This window comes from Mus caroli, chromosome 18 (assembly GCF_900094665.2).
Source record: "Mus caroli chromosome 18, CAROLI_EIJ_v1.1, whole genome shotgun sequence".
Classification (NCBI taxonomy): Eukaryota; Metazoa; Chordata; class Mammalia; order Rodentia; family Muridae; genus Mus; species Mus caroli.
In genome coordinates this window covers 9214013-9236847 of record NC_034587.1, presented here as the reverse complement: position 1 = coordinate 9236847, position 22835 = coordinate 9214013, and the positions used below count along the sequence as shown (strand labels likewise).

Genomic DNA, 22835 nt, shown 5'->3' with positions numbered 1-22835 from the left:
CTATCTATATGTGCAGTCACAGGGCTACTTCACTCCTAACAAAACCCAGGCCTGGCCCCCAGACTGCTTCCTTAGTCTGTCTCTAGGCCGCTCCTCTGCCGAACCTCCTTTTCCAAGGCTCTGGGTTCAAGTCCTGACTGACCCAGAAAACAATTCAATTCTCCTGAGCCTCCCCTCCTTCCTCTGCTGACTGAAGTGATGACAGTGCCCATCTTCCGGGCTCACAGGAAGGGTGAGGGGAAACCCTCAGCAAGGAGGTCCTCCAAAAGTGCCACATATCCGTATCCTTGTGGCTGTGAGATGAATTGTGTCCCCTCTGCTCACATTTTGTCACCACCCCACCTCCTATTCCCTGCCCCCACCACTTCCATTCCTAATCCCCAGTGGGGCTGTATCTGAAGGCAGAGCTTTCAGGGAGGGATTGAGGTCAGAGGAGCACAGTCCTACTCTGACTTCCCCTGGTGCTCAGAGAAAAGGCCACATAAGGACTCATTAAGGGTGTGGCCCTCGGTAAGCCAAGGAGAACACTGTTGCTGGAGCCTGACCATGCAACCTCTCCACCTCGGAGCCCTAGCCCCCAGGGCTGCTGGGGAATAAATGTGCTCCCCAAGCCAGCCCATCCTGGGCATCTTGGTAAGGCCTAAGCTGAATAATATACCCACTGTTTCTCTTCTCACGATGAGACTCAAAGTATACATGCTGTGCGGATCTTCTGGGTCTTTGAGAGCAGAGCATGAGTCTGACTTACTTCTATTTCTTCCCAGGATGGGCCAAGGTGAGCTTAACCCAATAGGTAGTCCATAAATATGTAATTTATAAATAGAAATAATGTTGAAGTTTCAATTTTTTTAAGATTTATTTATTATTATACATAAGCACACTGTAAGCTGTCTTCAGATGTGCCAGAAGAGAGTGTCACATCTCCTTATGGGTGGTTGTGAGCCACCATGTGGTTGCTGGGATTTGAACTCAGGACATTTGGAAGAGCAGTCAGTGCTCTTATCCACTGAGCTATCTTCCCAGTCCCAAAGTTTCATTTTTTTAAAATATACTTCTATAGATTTTGATTTTTTAAAAAACCTGAACATATGTGTTTTGTCAGGAGACTGTTAATGTGCATATGAGTGGCCTGCCCAAGGAGACTAGAAGGGGTATCAGATCTCCCTGAAACTGGAGTTACATGCAGCTGTGAGCTGCTATGGTTGCTGAGAACTCAATGTGGGTCCCTCTGCAAGAAGAGTAAACAATATGGAGAGTGTCTAATAAATGTTAGGATTAAAACAATTGAGAGATATCAATTTGAACTTTTACCTAATTATACTGATTAAGCACTTAAAGAATCAAATAGGTTTAACATATACAATTTATCACACTAATGAGAAAATTGTAATTATTTCATAATATTTTTCAAGAAATATTATAAAGCACTAACAGTAGCGCAATGGTGAGTGGTTGAAAACTCTGGTCCAGGATAAGGAACAGGATATGCATGTCTACCTTCATCACCATTCAACACAGCACTAGAAGCAGCAGCCAGAACAAAAGAGTAAGAAACAGAAATGAAGGTATTCACTGGAAAACAATAACGTCATTGCTATTCACAGATGACATGCTGTTATATGTAGAAAACCCTAAAAATTTCACAGAACTGTTGGAACTAATAAAAATTTAATAAAATTACAGTATATAATATAAAATCAGTTTCATTTATATACACTGACAATAAAAAGCCTTACAACTATGTTTAAAAAGTAATCCCATTGACTGTAGCACCAAAAATATAAAGATACTTAGAAATAAAGTTAACCAAGTGAAAAACTTGTATGAAGAAATCTAGAAAACACACGAGACAGAAATGAAAGCAGTTGTCAGTATATGGATGGAAAAGATGTCCCATGTTCATGGATTGGGATATTAATGTTGCTAAGATGTCAGTATTGCCCAAAGCCATCTACAAACTTAACATAATCGCTGCTAAAATGCCAATGATATATTTTTGCAGAAAAGAATCCATCTTAAAATCATATAATCTCTGACTCCAAGTACTAGTCTTTACATGGACAACGCTGAACGTCACATACTTCCTGACCCTAAATCTCCCTACAAACTAGACTTAGCAAACAGCCAACAGCATACAGGCAGACTATAGAACCATGGAGCAGAAATAAATTCCATGGCATGTGATCAAATGACGACCAGCAAGGAAGCCAAGAAGAACACTCAACTGAGGAAAGAACAGCTTTTTATTTTATTTTAACTGGGGACAGGGGGAGGTCCTGAAACTCATGGTCTAAACCAGGGTGGCCTTGAAATCAGAGATCCGTCTGCCTCTGCCTCCTGAGTGCTGGCATTAAAGGTGTGCGCCACCAGCAAAGAAAGGGTACTCTTTTCAACAATCTGTCTAAAGGCTAGAGCTTAGCTCCTCAGGTCTCAAGTGCCAGCCTTCTTTTCTTGTCCATCCTCTGTCTGTCTGTCTGTCTGTCTGTCTGTCTGTCTGTCTGTTTGCTTAGAAGAGTCTCCCCTGTGCTGGAGCTCTCTGACTGAAGCTAGGCTGGATGGCTACTGAAGCCCAGGGAGGTCCTGTGCCTCTGCCTCCCAGCACATACAGTCACACCCAGCTGTTTTGTATTCGAGCTACCAGGGATCAGCTGAGGCCATCATGCTTGCATGGCAGGAGGTTTACTAAGCAAGCTGTCTCTGCAGCCCAAGAGTGAGCACTTATTAACCACCTCGCCCTCACTCACTGCCATGCTTTGCCCACCAATGATGACAAGGGAAGGGCAGCAGTCTGCTACATGGGTATAAGCCTGCCCAACTCTACTCAGGCTCCTCTCAAGTTTTGCTATTCATGTTCAGTTATTGCTACATCCTGGTGGACATCTGGAGTTGTTGCTATGTTCTGAAAATAGTTCTGGAGGTAAAATACCAATCATTTATTTTCCCCCAAATCATCAACATGTATTAAATACCTTTCAAATACATTACCACTAGTTCTTGTTTATTCTCTGCCTTAGCACATATGAGTAGATAAGCAATCAAATCACTTTTATCCTTTGCAATTAGCACACAGAGAGAGCACTGATATTTACTTTCCAAAGGTGAGAGCCAAACCACATGTGCCAACTAACTGCAGTCCTTCCAACCAGGACTCGAAAACTATGGAAATTGGGGCTGGGGAGATGTGGTTAAGAGCATAAGAGGCTTTTCCAGAGGACCTGCATCGGATTGCCAACACCCACACGGTGGCTCACACCCATCTGTAATTCCAGTAGTAGGGAATCTGAAGCCCTCTTCTGGACCCCACAGGCACCAGGCATGCACACTAAGTACCGAGTCATACATACAAACAAAAACGCCCGCCCATGTGAACAAAGAAATAAAATTAAAGTAAATTTTAAAAAAGCAACAAAACTGATCAAGGTATTTCATTATTTTTACCTTTAAGGTAAATATGTGGCAATAACTTACAAACTGTGTCAATGCTTTTATAAGTTAAAATATCCATCTGTTGATATGAACAATTCAATAAAAACTCATTTAGACCTCTTGTGGAGATCTCTCCCTCTCTGTCTCTGTCTGTCTCTGTCTGTCTCTCTCTCTCTCTCTCTCCCTCAGTTCAAAGTGAAGCTGGATACCGCATGATAAATCTTAGTAAGTTAGTTCCTTGGAACAAAGTTTGGGCTCCGTAGGTGTCCCTGAGACAGCCACACATTCCCTGTAGAGCATCTCAGGAGAACATGGGTCATGAAAACTCCATTTATGTTTACTTCATTATTCTGAAAATTCATTCCTCCACCATAATTTCCTAGACATTAATAGCTCTGTGATGAGTTTTTGTTGTTTTGCAACCTAAAATTATCCTATTCAGAGGAAAGCTCTCCTCTTTCATTATCTTCTCTCAAAAGCTCATTCCAAGCCAAAGACGTGAGAGGGACTGTGCAGCCCATCCGTGTCCCCCTTCTGTGTTACTGGTGAGCTTCACCAGTGGTGATTGTTCCAGAACAAGAAAGAACGAACATCTGAACTGTCCCCCTCTGCAGGCCCAAGGTCAGTCGAGCTCCTTGAGCTGACGTCTACTTCTGTGGTCTCTCCGCTCATTTTGCTGGTTTATTTTTCTGTGTTATTTCAAGAGAGTGAATCCGAGCTCACTCTGCAATTTTCATAATTCAAGCAGCTAAGGGTATCATCAATCATCAATGTGGAAATAACAACAAAAAATTGGATCACATATGTGGTTGACAGCTGAAGCAAATGGCATTTCAGATGTCAACAAAACTCTTTTTCTAAGCAATTAAACAAACGTGAAACTGTGACGTGGAAGTCAATTACTCCCAACCAGTGTGGGTTAGGGTTAGGGTCAGGCAGCTCCATTCTAGAGTCCTGTCCCACCACATGGATCTGATGAGCTCAACCCCTGCTTCAGGTTGACTTCAACCAGAGAAGGCGAGTGGGATTTGTAAGACAGAAGAGTATCAAGTTCATTTCTTGATATTCCAGCGATTTCCCTGACAAAGCATAACTTGAGATTTTGCAATTCACTGCTCAGAATGAGGGATGGATAAAAGAGCTACTCAAAGCCTGTCACAGTGACTCATCCTACTGGGAACCACCCTAAAGAGGCCACACAGCACAGACTTGACTTTAATCAACTGCTTTTTAAAGGAGTCTCTATCACTTAGCAAATTCTACTTGAACTTAGAATGCAAAATGTTGTGTTATCCCCCAAGTCATGCTAGAACTGTACTAAAAAGCCTCACTAATGATGAGGTCAAGGGATAAGGCTCTTTGAATCTGTGTGTCCTTGATGGCAATCTTATGGTAGCTTTACATTAAGTAAAACTCAGGGAGCCTGGGGTAGAGGTGAGGCAAGACACAGCCCTAAAGCAGACCTGGTATTTATGCGGTGAGACAAGCGGGGAGATTTTTTCCAGAACCGCTCCACCCAGCGAAGAATCTTGATGTGCGAGGGTATCTGTAAGAACAAGTTGAGCTAACATGCAGCTGATGTCACACTGTGAATGACAGCAGAGGAATCGCTCTGTCCTACGGGAGGGGGGGTCAGGGGGTGGGGGGCTGCCATTGCTTCTAAATACAAGGAGGGCAGAGTCATCACTAGGCCTCCTGTCCTATCCCCCACATGAGAAAATGGTCCCTTAAGGCTATGTAACTTTTTGGCAAGTGTGCCCTCCTTTCTGGAGATGTGGGCCTTTTAATTTTAAAAATCTGTGTCTTAATTTGCATGATGACGTTTTAAAAAGCATACTGGATACCTGGGAAAAACATTGTTAAGTCAGTACCCTGACTGACCGAGGCTCAAAGCTGAGAAGACTTAAGCAACAACAGGTTAGAGAATCCAGGCTTCTGAAACAGACTTTAAGGCTAGCGAGGCCCAGGGCCCGCAGTTTGATTCTGCATTGGGTAAGAAGGAAGGAGGGACCCTTCCTTCTTAGGGAAGGTGGGTGTACACAGTAAGGGACAGGAGAACTAGGGCTGACAATGCTTCTAGGAACTATTTGGGACCTAGACGTAGCATGTGTGTGACCAGGAAAAACTGATGCTTCAGATGACTAACCTGTGGGATTCACCTCGGGGGCTCTCCACGCCCCAGGGAAACTTGTACCTATGACCACAGATGTAACTGAGGTTCCTCATCCTTCAAACAGCCACAGCTTCACCTTGGGCAGACTCCTGCTTCTGAAGCCTGCTCGTGAACACGGACTGTGCTGCTCTCCCAGCCCTGACCTCACTACAGACAAGAAAGCCTGTTCTGAACCTCCCGGTCTTAGTGTTTCTCGTTAAGCATTAAGAAACCTGTGGGACCACTGGAACTGACCCAAGCTATTCTGCCATGTGTGAGCTCTCTATCACTTCAGTGGGACAGGCCACGGATGCACATAATCCTGCAGTGTGTGAGCCCTCTGGACTCTGTCCCACACTGTCACATGTTAGCACCTCTTGAAAATTATGAAGATATAAAACTGCTTTGATTATCTCTGGAACCAATTTCTATTTACACAGAAATGGATATGACTGCCCCTGGTTCTCAGGGAGACTAGTTCCAGGTCTCATGGCTCAGATGCGCAGTATTTCCGATAACCCATGTGCACCTTCCATAATAACCTTGAGTCACCTAGATTACCTATAATCCTATAAAGCCACAGCATTGCTCCATTTGGGTCAATTCAGCACAATACCTGATGCATAGAAAATGCTAACTTTGTCTTCTAGAAATTCCTGGGATTCTTTCCTATCGTGTATTTTCAGTCCCTGGTTGGTTTACCCCTAGGCTGTAGAAACTGTGAGCACAAAGAGTCACCACATTCATTGCAACATTCAAAGATATGCTTTGTCATGGTTTGACAACTGTGTTCCTAACAGCCGAACTGCTTGTGGTTTGAGGTGGACACACACCACAGCACCACTACCCTACATTTATTTGTTTCATATGCTAGGACTTAAACAGCATATTATAATCTCCTTTAATGTATTCAACATCCCATACATTACCGAAGACATGAAATGCTGAACACCAGTAAGTGCAATTATTCGACTTCTTTTTTTGGTCAAGTTCTGAAGTGTTTGTAGAAGTTTTGTTAAGAATATTGGGAACTGGTTGTTTTGAACAAGGTTTTTATTATTTTTAATCATGTGTTTATGTATGTGTCACTGTGTGGGTGTATGCACATGAATGCAGGCCACAAAATGCTGTTGGGTCCCCTGGAGATGGAGCTATGGGTGACTGTGAGTAACCTCACATGGGTTTGGGGAACTGAACTTAGGTCTTCAACAAGAGCAGAACACACTCTTAGCCACTGAGCCACGTCTCCAGCCCTTGGTTCTTATTTTTTAATTTTACTCAGATACTAAAAATGCCCAACTGCCTTGCAAAACCCTTCAATTCATCATCTAAGTTGAATGCCTAGGAGGGGCAGGCTTCTACAGCCTTGACTGGAGGTAGGATTTCAAGATACAAAGTGTTCGCCAAGGCATCTGGTCAGGGTATAGCCCATGTTCTTAGACGGGAATTTGGTTATTTTGACACACCCCTGACAAGGGCAGCCTGGCCTGTGGCAACAATACCATTTCTTTGGTTCCCTCCCTTGCCCAGCCTGGAGTCTCCCTCTGTTGGGATCAACCCATTTTCTATTAACACAGAGCCAAGGGCTGCAACGTCCTGCTGCTGGTGTGCACAGCCCTGCCACTGTCTACCTGTGTACAAAGGCATCTCACCACTGATATCCAAACCCTTCAGAGCACGGCACGGGTCCTGACTGCACGTCCTCGGTGAGAGGAGGCCAAGCATCAGTGTTTAGGAATATATGTTATTTGGATTATGAATCTGTTTTACTTCTTTATACCATAGGATGTTTCACGCGCCAATCTTATTTTCAGACCATAAAGGGGGATCATAAACTGTCTGCCATCCAAAGAGGGCACAGGCCTGATGGAAGAGTCGAAACAGGGGCTACTCTCTATTTATGGGAGGTAGAACTAAAACTGTAGAGCTGTTCTGGTCTGCCTCATGTTGGGCCAGGAGGCATGCCTACAGCAGGTGAGGGACAGGAGGTTTGCAGAGCTCCCAAAGGCACTGTGCGTGGGTGCGTGTGTGTGCACGTGTGCATGTGTGTGAAAGAATGTGTGTATATGAGTGTGTGTGCATGAGTATGTGCAGTAGTGTCTGTGTGTGTGTGTGAGAGTGTGTGTGGCTGTGTATGAGTGTGTATGTGTGGGTAAGTGTGTATATATGTGTGTATGAGTATGCACGTGTGTGTGCATACATGTATGTTTGTGTATAATTTAATTATAATTAATAAATAAAATTATAATATATTAAATTTTTAAGAATTAGACAGACATATGGATTAACAAAGTTATTAATTTTATAATAACTAGATATGCCATGGCATGTTTGCAGAGGTCTGTGGACAGTTGTGTAGGGTCAGTCCTTTCCTTCCAACGTGACGTGGATTCCGGGAATCACCCTCGGGTCACCAGCCTTGTGCAGCATAGGTAGCATAGATACATCCATCTACTTCTGCACGACCTCAGTGACCTGCTCTGGCCGCTGTTGGTTTCCAGTATTCAATCATTTATCAAAAGGTAAGAACGCATATCGAGTGATCTCTGGCAACTTTCGCGTGAGGCTTGCTGCCTTTGTGATCTTCATTTCTATGACTCTTGTGTTTCTGGCTGTGAGCCTGGCCTTCCCCAGCTGAGTCATCTCTCCAGCCCATGTCTGTGGCTCTCAGCACATCCCAGAGGCAGGGCCACTGAAATGAATGAGCAACCTTGCTGTTCCTGAGGCTCCTGCCTCCATGTGGAGTGGCGGAGATGTGGCACAGTCATCTCCTCTCACCCTGGCTCAGCGGTGCCCCATGCATAGAATCTGGGGTCCTGGTGAAGGAGATCTCTGCAGAGCAGGTCTCTGCAAGGAGCTACTAAGTAGAACAGACCAACCAGGCCATGGGCTGTTTTAGAAGCCTTCCGGGTGGGGTGGAGAAGAGGCCTAAGGAAGCAGGCTTGCTGTTAACACAGGGTTGCCAGAGGGATGAGAAGGTGCTTGGTAGGGAGGCACTTTAATACTTCTGAAGCCTCGCAAGGCTCCAGCACTACAGAGCCTGTGTGCACAGAAAGCCTCTGTGACAAGAGTCCTTGCCTGCAGACAAGAGGTAAGGATGCCAATGCAACATGGTGAAGGATGAAGGTAAGGACAGGGCCAGAGAGACGGTTCATATGTAGAGAGGCTTGCTGCCAAGCCTGACCTCCTGAGTTCAATCCCAGGGACCTACACAAGAAAACCAACTCCAAAGGTAAATGCCCGCTGACTTTTAACATACACTGACACAAATAAGTGTGTAATTTCATTATAACTTATAAATATAATAAAATAATAATAAATAATTTAATAAAATAAAATAGGCATGTAGATTAACAAATGTATTTTATAATAATAAAATTTTTAAAATAATAAAATGAAAAAGATACGGTAGGGTAAGGATAGAAGCCAAGTGAGCACAGGGAAGCCCACGTCAGGCTGGGTAACGCTGGCTGCTCTGGTGCATGGCAGGGGGAAGGGCAGTGGGAGGGAGGCTGGGAAATGGGGCCGGAGCACAGGAGCTCTGAGAGCAACCAGGAACAGTGGTTTGGGAAGGAGTCCCTGCGTGGCAGGAAGTGGTTCATGTACTGCCTAGAGAACTCACCCCAACAGCAGATTTCTTAGGGGATTCTCTTCTGTAACTTTTACAGCCTCGGCAGTTGAAAGTAAGTACTGTTCGTGTTCAAGAGCCAAGTTTGGTACCCAGTGTCTAGGCCAGGAAGCTCAATTCCAGTTCTAGAGGAATCTGACACCCTCTACCGGCCTCTGAGGGCACCTGCACTCACATGTGCACATACCCAGCCACATATATACTCAACTAAAAATTAAAACTTATCTCAAAAAATTAGACTAGAAAAGTCTCCACAGTACACCATCTCTCTCTCACTTTCTTAGCCTCATCTAGGCTCCATTAACTCCACACAGCTTCATCCACTGAGTTAGAGGAAGGATGTTATCTAGCTGAGGTAGCCGTTAACATAGCAGAAGGGGCTCAAGAGCATACACACTTTCTGGAGGTGCATCCTTAACTGTGAATCTGCACACTTGAGTGTGTGTACACACGTACGTATGCCTGAATGCACTCAGGCCACAACCTAAGGTTTTGGGAGGTAGGTACTTATGAGGGATTATTAATTTCCTCTAGGCCCTCCCACTATTCTATGGGCAAATATATGTTTTAAAAGAATTCCACTTCAGCTAAATGAATCCTGAAGGAATATTTAATCAGGACACTTTCATAAATTACGTCAGGAAATCAAGCTGAGTCTACGGACAGCCACACCACTGAGGGGAAGAAGACAGAAGAATCAGCAGATGGACTCCCTTCATTAACCTCACATCACTTTGCTTTCATCTCTGCATCTACGGATTTCTCCGGACTCTAGAAGCAAGGATGAGCTATCCTGAACACCCAAGACGCCCATCCTCGCAGTGTCCTGCCGTTCAATGATCTGACACAGTGTTGGGCAGGGAGAAAGCCTGGACCCTACCAGCCCAACATCTCCTACTTTGAATTTTCCCAAGAATGTCTATGGTTTGTACCTGGGGTCAACAGACTTGACAAAGCCTGGCATTATGGCCTCTTTTACACCTTCCTTTTGATGAAATTGTGATCTACAAGCAGCTACAGGCCAGCGATGACCACAGGAGTGGGTCTGTGTCCAGTAAAACTATATTTGCAAAGATAGACAACAAGCCAGACTTGGCCTGTACGCTGAGTCTTTTCCAACCCCTGAATAACAGCAAACAATCTTCATAGCAATAATCCCAGTTCCAAAGTAGCGTGCTCTCAAATGCAGCCACACCACACGTGACTCTATAGTAACGTGCTCTCAAATGCAGCCACACCACACGTGACTCTATAGCATGTTTTATACCTGTGCTGAGCAGTTTAGCATCTGTACATGCATTACAAACATGTACACACAAACATATACACACAAACATTATTTACCACAAAGTTTTCTTTACTTTTAATGGTTTTTGCTATTTTATAATTTAAAATGGGAAAGAAAAGCAGAATTAATAATCTCATCTCTCTCTTCTTTCTCTATCACATCCTTACTTATTTGTGTGTATTTATCACTGGTGAATGTTTAATGACCAATGCACACTTTATTTGTCATGCTTGGGATTGAATGAAGAATTCTATGCATCCTCAGCATATTCTTTAATATGCTTATTATTTCAGTAATATTCACATCCAGAATTTGGTAGCAATACTGTCACAATAAGACCTACAAATGTAAAAACAAAACAAAACAAAACAAAACACCAAAAAGGTGCCCAGAGAAAGGTGGGAGTAGCTCAATTGGTCGATTGACTCCTAGCACGCATGCCACCCTTGATCCCTATATGACAGAAACTGGACGTGGTGGGGCATGCTTGTCACCTCACCACACAGGAGGGACAGTGATAGATCAGAAGTATAGTCTGGACCTCTGTTACAAAGTTTGAAGCTAGCCTGGGCTACATGAGACCTTGTCCAAAAAAATAAAAAGGATGGCAAGTGGGAGATGTGCTGGTGCCATTAGGGAAGGAAGGAAGCTAAACATCCGGTAAGTTCTATGGAAATGACAAAGCTCACTGGAACTCCATATGTCCCTGGTCATCCTCAGCTTCATGTCTGCTCCATTTCCTACCAGCACCCTGACTAAAAACCATTCAGGACAAAAATAGGAAATGACTGTGTGACATTAGGACCTAGGAGCCCCAAGGAGCAGATTATGGCCATGATGTCATAAACACACAGTGTCTCAGGAACAGTGAGGTGATGCCTAAGAGAAAGCACTGACTCACAGGCAGCATGACCTGACAGGGTCGAGGGGAAAGCAAAGACAGAAGGAACCACCCATGCAACATCAGCTCCACTCAGCCAACTGCAGTGTGGACACTCCAAGTCTGCCCCTAGCTGGGTATCCAACTCCTCTCCCAGACTCAGCTTAACCCACAGCATCTCTCACCTCTCCTCAGCTTCCTCAGCTCCTCTGCTTCCCCTGGACTACTCCTGCCTCATCATGAAGTTCAGACAGTGTCTCCTTTGTAAAATGTCCTCTGGCTGGGCTCAACACTGGCTGGTGTACATTCCAGTGACCTGGGACCGTTTCCTCCCCTCGCTGCTGAAGTCAGTGCACAGCACAGCACTGATACTCTCTCATGCACTTTCACCAAGCTTTGAACATGTCACAGAAGCCAACGCGAGTTCAGTTTGTGGACTGTTGCATAAGAGCACTGACCTCTGGAACAGGAGTACCATCAACTTATAAACATGGCCTCAGGCTCAAAGCTGCAAAGTCCCAAGGCATTAGCCAGCCAGTTTTTTCTGACTATCACAAAATACCTGACACTGTTCCTTGAGCTCAGTGCTACGGAGGTTCAAAGTCCAGGATCAGTTGATGCCATAGTAAGGGGTGGGGCTGGAGCTGGGGGTGGGGTGCACAGTAATACATGATGGCTGCTTTTAGGAAAAAAGAGCCATATGCCATGGGTAGAAGAAGGCTTAACCCTTTTGTGACAGACTTTTCAGAACTACCAGAGAGTACCACGAGAAGTAACCTCAAGCCCCCAATAACCTAACAACATCTGACTAGGTCCCACCTACTAAAGGTTCCCCTTTCAAAAGTGCCAAGTCTTTAACCATCTCCTAAAGGTTCCTTTTCTTCCAACAGTCAGGTCTTTAACTTCAATGGAACAGAGAGACACAACCACATTCACAGCACAGCACAAAGCTGTTCTGGTCTCTATGCCTGGCAGTGGCTGAGCACCAGCCACAGGCATCTTGTCGTTGCGTGAGTTCTGCCATTTGCAGAAGGAGCAACCTCCAACCAGGGTCTTGTTGACATATAAGGAGACGGTCTCTACGGTGCAGACATTTCTAATCCTCACAGGAACAACATCTGTGTTATACTATCTGGAATGTCTTTTACTGTGAGCAGTTTCTATGAGGTGGGCCATTTCAAGCAGTACTTGCTGATGAAATGCCTCAACCTAATATAGCATGAGAAAATGACCTCCAAAAATAAGTTCTTTTAATGCTAGATACACAGTGTTTCTTTGTTCATCTGAGGAGAGTATTTTACCAGAAAAGGGAGCACAAGTCACTCAGAAGACAATGAAAAGGAAATCGCTAGGAATCTCATTCCCTCCAGTGCGGATGAGCTGAACCATACGGTACAGTCAAACACTGTCAGGATGTCAATGCTGAGTTTCCAGCAGCCCATTTCCTAAAACATCATCTGGCCCTTAAATGTAGTGTATGAAGTGCTAGAAGTATGAAGTATGAAGAGCTAGACTGTCAAGATGACTCAGGTGGTAAAGGGGCTTGTCACCGAGCCCGAGGAACTCAGCTCGATCTCCAGGTCCCACATGAATGATACTGACAGCACCCTCCATATGCACTAAATAAATAAGCAAAGCAGAAGTAATTAAATTACATATATCAGAGCTATCCACATAAAAGGGGCCTTCTGCCCTGTGCTGAACTAAGCAACAAGTATTGAGACAGCACAGCTTTCACTGTGTGATAGGTGATGCCAAGTTTCATGGATTCTTGTTAATACTAGGGGCTGCGGGGGGGGGGGAGGAGAGACAGACAGAGAGGGAGACAGACAGACAGACAGACAGTCAGTCAGACAGACAGTGACTCTCTCCTGTATTCCAGGATCACATTCACTATGTAAACCAAAACCAGCCTCAAGCTTCGGCTCCTTCTGCCCACCCTCCAGCATGCTGGAATTGTATGCAGTCACCTCCACACCCAGTTTAAGTGGTGTCAGGAATTGAATCCAAGACTTCATGCACAGAGGGCAAGAACTCAACTGAGCTACATCCCTGTCCCTGCTCTCTTCCAGTTAGGTTTAACAAACAGTCACACTGTGCTATGGGTACTATTACTACTACTTTTGGTTTACAGGCAATGAAGCAGTTTTTTGAGAAACTGAAACATCTGCATCCACAAAAGGGCAGGGCTAGCACTGGAACCCCAGGTGAGGGTTGCCAGTCCCTGGGCGTTCCTCTATGCAACCGAGCTTCCCAGCACGTATGTGGGAGGTGGGAGGAATGCAAGGTCTTTCCACATTCCAACACAGCAGATGGAGCAAGGGAAAACTGATAGGATAATGCTGTCAGTCATCCTGTCTTCTCTCCCTCCATCCCGACAGCAGCTTTGTACCCATGCTGGAAAATAAGGCCACGGGCCGACTGCAAATATGGAACACACTTAGCAACAGAGAAGACTAGTGAGATCAAAGTCTGACTTAGAACAAGGTGTTGGACCGTGAGGATGACAGAGTCTCCATCGCTGGCTGGGGGAGAGCAGTGAGAAGGGATGAGGGAATGTGCATGAACTTGTGCTTCACAGCAAACACATTACAGTATTTTTTCTTCCTTATTCTCGGTTCCCACTGGAAAAGGCAGTAGACAGCTCCAAGCTACGCACTGCCCGGTCTTTTTCCCTACAGAAAAACTTCCATTCAAGATGCATCTCTGTGCTCTACACAGAGCACCAGCCCTCTGTTAACAACCCATAGGCCTGGACAGTGCTTCTCCACCTTTCTAATGCTGTGACCCTTTAATTCCTCATGCTGTGATAACCACCAACCATAAAATTAATTCCACTGCTAACTCATAACTCTAATGTTGCTACTACTATGAATCGCAATATAAATATTTTTGGAGACAGTTTTGCCAAAGGGGTTGTGACCCACAGGTTGAGGATCACCGGGGAGATAAAGACTAGGTTTCCTGCCTTCAGAGTGGCAACAGCATTGCCACTTCATCTATATGGTTAGTTCCAGGCCAGCCAAGGATACATAGTGAAAGCCTGTCTTAACAAATTTTAATTAATTAATTATTTAATTTAACTTTTAAAAAACCTTCCATCAAAGCCTTTGATGAAGCTTAAATCAAACTTATATAGCGTGTGAATGTATGTGTGTGCTGTGTGTTTTAAATAAGACATTCTTAAGTTGTTCTTTCCAGACCCTCAAGGTGAGAAGCTGACTTAAAAGGAAATATGCTGTAGGGCCAAGGTGTGGGAGTTCAAGCCTGTAACTCTAGACCTGAGGGGGCTGAGATAAGAGGAGCAAGGCTAGCCTGAGCTACAAACTGCACACAATGTCTCAAAGACAAAACAACAAAGTAAACCAGACTTAGTGGAAAGTTCCTAGTTGTAAGAGACCTGGTTTGCAGTGGGAGTGCAGTGACTGGGCTTGGTGGAAACCACCATTCTTTAAAGCCTAAGCATTCCTCACTTACCAACACACTCTTTCTCCATCACAGCTACACCCCATCACACTGGGATCCGCTCATTTCAATCTACGGGCCTGAAGAAACTATGTGGTATCTATCCGCCCTTAAACATGTTGAGGACAGCTACCAGGCATTGGATCGCCAGTCCGCACTCACAGGTAAGCCAGCTTGCTTACTGAAGCAGAACACCTGGATGCTTTGAGTTCCCAAGGCTTCTTTCACAACAGGGCTTAGATCTTGAGCTTAATTTTCAAAAGCAAACAAAAATTAACGCAACACACGTGATTCCCCTTCCATTCTCCCGTATTTTTTAAATCCCTCTATTTTCTTCTTACTAGATAATTCTTAATAAATCGGCTCTCTTGAAAGGCATCAGAACTCATCTTGATTTTAGAGGGATGATGGGTGATGAGAGTTTGGGCTGACACGTTTTAAGTTCCTCTACTGAGCGACTATACACTACACTGTCTTTAAATAACAAAAGCACCGGGAGTGTCGGGGTATATACAAAGGAGAGCGCCACACAAGGACCTGGCAAGGGTGCAGTGGGCTGTGCTCAGGTCACAAAGGCTGGCTGCCCGGACAGCGCGCGAGCCTGAGTCCCTACCCTGCAAGTGCCAGGCTCGCTGCTGCCTCTAATGCATCAGCCCCCTGAGTCAATGCGCGGTGGGAGACCAGGCGACAGCTTGAAAGCAGTGGAGAAATACTGGACACCCCTCGGAGGGCAGAAAGTGAGGCCGTACTGCGGTCACAGGGAGGGAAGGGTCAGCGCAGCGGGGGATGGGGTGGGGAGGAGGATGGGGCCAAGGCGCAGGGCAAAGGCTGCAGATAGCCCTGGGAAGCGAAGGGGAGCAGGGAAGAGAGCAGCCACAGGAAGCGAAGTGACCACCCGGTGCGCGCAGGCGGGGCAGAGAGTCAGAGGAGCCGGTGTCACCTGTATTGTTTGAAAAGCTGATCCGATTCCCTGAAGCCGTTGTTGAGAAGCATATTGATGCCAGCCAGGGCCAGCTCCGCGTCCTGCAGGGGCGCCGCTGCGGCGTCCGGGTCGCCGTCCTCCCTCCGCCGCGGCCGCTGCTGCTCCGAGCCGGCCATGGGCACACGAGGCCTCGAGCGGGCCGAGGCGAGGTGCCGGAGGAGGCGGCTGCAGCGGCCCGCGCTCCCCGAGCCCCGCTCCGACCTGCCGGGAGCAGAGCACAGCAGCCGGCAGGGGGCGGGGATGGACGCGAAGGCGGAGCCGCCGCCGCCCGGCTGCGGCGCGGGGAACGTGGGCGCCCGGCCGCCCCCACCCGCCGCCCGGGATTACTCAGCAGCCGGCTCGCGGCCACCCCAGCCGTTTCGGGTGTCTGCGCCCGCTTCGATCCAGGCGTCCCGAGCTACCTCCGCTTCCTGCAGCCCCTCCAGGCCCCGGAACCGGCCCCAGAGGCCCCCAGGCTAGCGCCCAGGCTGAGGACACCCACGGGAGGCCCCAAAGGCCAACCCTCCAGGACAGGATGAACCCTGGACGCACTGGGAGGGGCAGGAGAGCTTGACTCGGGGTCAGAGAACTCCTGGTTCGCTGCGACGGAGCGCGGCTGGACACCCAGGTGGCTTTGGCTTGGGCCACGCGTGTCAGAACCCTTAGGAGTCCAGTGCCAGTCACTCCCAACTTCGTCCGGATCCCAGCCGGCCCCCACTAGGCCCAAAGCAGCCAATCCTCAAGCAGCTGGGCAGCAGGGGCGTGGCCTCCAGAACCTGGACCGCTTGCTAGGGCCCACCACCACCATTAGCTCCAGAGAGAGATAGGGATTCATATGCCACGTAGCTAAATGTTTAAAAGCTAAGAAGTAAGCTGTTAAGGTGTGTTCTCTTAGCACCCTGACGACTATACTCCCATGCCAGTGAAACAGAAAAGCTGTGGTTTTTATATAAGCAAATGTCAGCAAAACGCCAAGGGTGATAATTTAATCAGTTAGAGTCTCTCTTCTGATGGTGAGCTGGTGGTTTCTCCGTGCACCAATTAGACACACAAAAAAATCGGTTTATGGGTTTTAAAAATGTTCTCTCCTTTACTTTTGCAGCCGTTAAACAATACTGTTACAACTAAGATTATGTTAATGCCGAAATGGACTATATTCCCTGCCAAAGAGCTCATTCACTTTAAATAGAAGAAACTTCCCTGCTGAAGGGCTCAAAGCCATTCATACTCAGATCTAGACATCACCCCAAATATAACATCCAACATTATAGTGAGCTAAGTACAAATGCACATAAACGCACTGTAATTTAAACTCATCACAAATGTTAGCTTTGTTATCTGTACCATTCCTTACAAGACCATCTAACTCCTATCTCATGCTCATCCATGACACAGAAAAGTAATGCCCATAGTGGTCAGTGCTCAGCTGCAGCCTTCTCTTTCTCCTTTTTTACAGGAGTCTTCTGCTCAGGCTGGCCTGCAACTCTTGGGCTCAGTCACCCTGACTGACCTCCCACCTAGCTAGGACAACAGGTCCATGCCTCCAACACAATGTCCCATCCAACTGTTGTAAAATCGTGCCAATTCTTTGAGACTTTGCTCTGTAGCCCTGACTAGTCCTGAATTCACCGCAGTCTCTTGCTTCAGCCTCTGGGTTGTGTAATTGCATATTTAGATACTCTGCTGGGCTAACAAATTCTTAACAAGAAACTGGAATACTAACTATTAAATACTAAAAAAATAAATACATGTCCACCTGGAAATAATATCTAATTTAGGAATCACGTCACTCATGCTGAGAGGACTTTACAAACTGACCCTTTAATTTTGATTTCAGTTGTAAGCATTGTCACTGACCTTCAGTGACATTCAGACTGCAACCTCTTTAGTTTTTTAGTGTATTTAATGACATTTTCAGAAGACCTGAATGACATCCTTGATAAGAATGGATGCTGAGGGCTCTGTAGCCACTGAGCCGGTAGAGAGCAGATCCCAAATGACACAGAAGACAGGGTTTCTTTAATAAACTTGGGTGTGCATACATTTTGATGAGCAAGCATTAGATAGATCTTAGGGACTGTAAGTCTACATGAGGTTCCTGGCTTCATATCATCTACTGCATTCGGTGCTGAGCAGCCTGGCCATGGCTTCCCTTGCTCAGGCTGCCTGGATTTTGGACACGTGGAGCCATCCACCTCAAGTCCTTACACAAGCAAGGCAACAAGAGAGGTGAGCCAAGAGGACAATGTCAAAATGTCAAAATGGGAGTCAGCTGTCCCTCTCCTACCTGGGGAAGGGGACAGAGCACATTCTTCTGCTGCATTTATAGCTGGGGAAAGGGAGACAGAAAAAGAATTTCAAGGAATTTGTGACACAAGTTGTATTTGGGGCTCTGCAGTTAATAAGGAATTGGAAAGGTCAAAGTTATCCTTTGGGGCTAGTTTTATCTCAAGGGCTGTACAAACTTCGGGACACTCTTGAACAAGTGGGGTGAGCAGCTCCCCAGAATAAACAGAGGGAGAAATTCACAGTGTAGCACACCTTAGACACATACAGAGTAGGATTTAATCAGATACAAAATGATTAGGCTAGTTTTTGCATTATACATAGACACTTGAAAATATCTGCTTAGTGGTAAAAGATATAAAGAGTATTTAAAAGTGATGGGTGGGGCTCAGCAGTAGAGAGTTTGCTCCCCATTATGACACTGGAGGTTTAGTCTTCAATACTGCCCAATGTAAAGGGGATTCAAAGGCAGCCCCCAAATCCCAAGAGAGCGTTTATGCAGCTATGGCTCGAAAGGTCGCTCATGCCTGCACCTTCTCCTAGCAGGTGGGGAATTATGGTTGACTGCTATCTTTGATAAACAATAAGAGCAGTTCACAGTGATATTTAAAAGGTCATGATGTATACTATAGGACAGTGACAAGAAAGGGAAATTCAGAGGAGTAACACTAGCAGGGTGTCATACATTTGACTGCCTGGGACTCATATACTCTCCTGCAAAATGAAGGGTCTTCAATGCACTTGACTGCACCAGATAGGATTTACCCGAGCACGTCCTTCAGCACTTGGGGGTGGGGGTTGGGCTGGGGTAGGAAGAGATGGAAAGCTAGAACTGGAGGAAACTGCTCATTTCTTTTCTACAAACCCCTAGTGTGATTGGCCAATGTTTGACAGTGCTGCATCTACCATCATCCTAGAAACGAAACTGCAAGTGTTATTTCATCACACACTGCTGTGGTCACTTTGTTACAGTAACAGAAACCCCTGACTCAATCTGCCTTGGAGAAACACATTTACTGGTTCATGGAGGGGGTTTCCAGAATGAGGATATATCCAGAGCTCCAAGGGGAAACTGCTTTCCCCTCCATCCCCACCTCAGCCATGTGGATGCTTAGTGGCTACATCGTCCGAGTGTCACTTCCTGATAACTGCAGACAGACTCCTCTATTCAGTTCAGCCTCCCGTGAGCCATGTATTTGAGCATCTTCTGACACCAGAAGACACCTGCAACTCAGAATCACATACAAAAGAGGGGACTTGGGGAAAATGTGTCTGGGGCAGTGGCTCAGGTATAACACGGTCCCCTTCTCTGACGGAGTATCATCAGGGCTGCTCTAATTAAGATGGCAATGGCTGTTACAATCGGAAGACAGCATTCAACAAAAGGACCTTAAGAAAACCTAGTTGTTTTTTTAGTCCTGTTAAGACAGTTTTTGGTAAAACCAACAATAGAAACAGTATGTCTTTGTTTATCTTTTTATAAATCTGTAATCAGTTCCTCAAATGTCAATTTCTAAGGAGGGTAGAAAAACACACAGCCTTTTTACTTGGCTGAGGGTAGAGGTAAAATTGGGTGAGCTGCTTGTAATCAGAAGGCAAGGCAGCTCAAGGCTCAGTGCTGGGCAACTGTGTGGCAAGTCTTCTTCTCTCCATCAGTACTCACTAGCTTGCCTCTGAGGAGGGGAGTGTGTGGTGACTCCAGGAGCGTCCACCTGGCTGCTTCTCTAGCTGGATGCATGTCACTTAAGCAGTCCTGTGGAGCAGAGAAATGACTATAGGACAGGAAGTCATCCCTTCTAGACACCTTCTTTTGTGCTGTCCCCAAACAGAATCCCTAATGGACATCAGAAAGGCTTAGCCAGGTGTTTATTCTCTCTCTATAGAATGAGGGAGTGCCAAGCGCCCTGTTGGGTACAGAGTGACATGGTTCCTGCCCCTGGGTCAAGGCCCTGGTGTGAGCCTCCATGAGAGTCCATGGCTGCTGTGGGTGTGAGGCTTGCTTGTGTAATAATGTACATATTTTCACGGTCCTCTGAGGAATGTAACATTAATGACTCCATGATAATTAGAAACAGGATGAGTTCAGGAGTTGAGGGTGTGGCTATATTAGCAAAATGATAAATGTTGGGACTTTCAGGACAGTCCTTAAGGCTATGGAAAAGTACTCTAAACATGTGAGTTCAAAAATATATAATTTCTCAACTATGCAAAAAATAAGATGCAATATGAAGTATATGAGGGGCTTCATGGATGGAAAAGAGCAAAGGCAGCTGCAGGAAGGAGCCAGAAAGCTACAAAGGCAGGCCATTTCTGAGTAGAAGGTCAGCCTGGAACACAGCAAAGTTAAAAGAAAAGGTGTGCTTGCTGTTTCCTAAGAATCAAAGGGCTGGGGTCAAGGGATGTTGATTCAAAGGATAATCAAAAGGGAACCTGGAATAAATAGCTGAATTGAAATGTAAATAAAAAGCTGGGCTCTTGGTCTGCAGGAGATGAGCTATCAGAAAGTGATCACAGTTCTGTAGAATTTTCTCTATGGAAAGTTGAGCTGTCTGGAGATCTCTGGAGAGCAAAAACAGCTCTTCAAGAATATTTTCTTAACAGGATTTCTGACTTGGTCGGAAGATTCAATAATTTTTTTATAGCAGCTTTTCTGACTTAGGTCAGAAAATCCATGAGCTATCCAGATAGCATTTAGAATTTTTACTAGCAGAGAGAGCTGTTTCACTCAACCAGAGTTTTCAGAATAGCAAGAAAAAGCTGTCTAGAGAAGAACAGAACACAAACACACACACACACACACACACACACACACACACACACACACACACACACACACACACACACACAGAGAGACAGAGAGAAACAGAAAGAGTTNACACACACACACACACACACACACACACACAGAGAGACAGAGAGAAACAGAAAGAGTTCACTCGAGCAGTCTGGAAAGCCATCTCAGCAGAGCCTAGGCCACCGGCTTGGATCCACAATTTTACTTGAGTTGTTCTTTTTGCCACTCCCATACATCCCTTCTCTCAGAACCTCTCTTCATGCTGAGGTTGCTCCAGCTAGCACGGTACCCTCCATAGCTCAATAGCTTAAGCAGGGAGAGCCCCTTTGCCAGTCCTTAAATGGCATGTCACGGAGGGGGAACAGTGTTCCTTTTTTGCTTGTCAGCAGTGTCATCTTATCCAGCACAAAGAAAAATCTATGAAATTTAAAACCCAGATGCATCTTACTTAAGTCAAACTATTTCTAACATTTCCAACATTGGTGTTAGTTGCTATTATTCATGCAGCCCAAGAAAGAAGTCCTCATTTCTTCCCAGTATACTAAACATGTGAAAAACAAATCTACATTTGGATCTGAACAGTCCCTGCTTTTATAATCCATTAATGTATTTTTTTTTCTTTTTAAAGACAAGAACAGTGTTCTCTGTCTCTGGCAGGCCTCAAACTTGTCAAGCAGTTGGAGCTGACCTTGAACTTCTGATCCTCCAGCCTCCACCTCCAGGTACTAGGATTTCAGGGCTGTGCCACCCACAGGTTTTATTGATACTGAGGATCAAATTTGGGGCACCATAGATATTCAGCTGCCAACAATCTCTGTCTAGCCCAGTTAATGTTTTTCACTGTGTCTGAAGGGGTTGGTAAAGAGCAGGTAACATTATGGCATTGCTCCCTTACTAGTGTTATAGATCAACTGGGCTCATGCATGCTAGGCAGGCTGGACTACTATGTAAAAGTAGCTTTTTATTGCTGTGGCACTACCTAAGAGAAATAATTCAAAGAAGGAAATGCTTTCAAAGAGATACATGTTTACACTAATTGGTTTCCTCCTCTTTCCTCTTTTAAACTAATTACCCCATCCAACCAGCCTGTCAGACCATATCAACCACGTTTAAGGGAGGTTCTTTCCTCTACTCTTGTCTGGAAATATCCTCACAGGTACACCCAGAAATGAGCTATACTCACTGCCTGGGCATCTCTTGAGTCTATCAAGTTGACAATCAAGATTAAACACTAATATGGCTAAAATATTTTGCACCATAATACCTTATCTTTATAAGGAAGAGACACATTAGAAATTGAATACCACCTCACCCATGACCTCTGTGTGTGTGTGTGTGTGTGTGTGTGTGTGTGTGTGTGTGTGTGTGTGTTTCTGCTTAGCAAACCATGTATCTCAGCTGTATGGCTAACTTCCCCTGTGATAAGGAGTCAGTTGATCTCTCTTTGCAGGTAATGCAGTGTTGTCAATGCAATGCACAGAAATCCTGCAGCAGAGGAATCCACTGCTTGGTCTTCTACAGTACATTCCTCGAGTGTTCCCACTGTATCAGGAACAGGGATAATTGCTAGCAAAATGAGACAACTCATTTCCTAGGGTAAGATCCTTACCCTAAGAAATCTTACACCAAAGAGACAGACGTAGCCAGCCATTCATTTGTAGCAAAATGTTGTGTATGTCCTAAGACATGTGAATGGCAAATTGGTCAGAGTCTTACAGTTATGCTTTCTTCCAGTAACAGGGCTGTGCTCAGAGGTAATCTCAGGATTGGTCAAGTACATCTCCATGACCTTGGCTCCTGCTATACCATGCTAAAGCCTCTTCCCAGGCAACAAACCCATGTACCATGTTACTGTACTGAGCACAAAGCAAACAGTTATGCATCTAAATTTATCTGAACCAGTTTGCTTATACCAGCCCCACCATAGCCTTCCAACCACAATGACATTACTAGGT

The 22835-nt window shown here is 45.5% G+C and overlaps 1 protein-coding gene across 2 annotated transcripts in view; it reads right to left on the bottom strand.

The window, feature by feature from the left end:
- The window catches only part of Ttc39c (tetratricopeptide repeat domain 39C), a 95148-nt gene extending 78669 nt beyond the window's left edge, over positions 1–16479 (bottom strand). Inside the window, exon 1 of one of the 2 annotated variants that reach the window (XM_021150288.2) lies at positions 15780–16479. In XM_021150288.2, the coding sequence (XP_021005947.1) occupies positions 15780–15937 (158 nt within the window). In that variant the 5' untranslated portion in view covers positions 15938–16479. The other variant, XM_029471969.1, reaches the window with a different exon arrangement.
- Positions 16480–22835: the final 6356 nt, after the last annotated feature.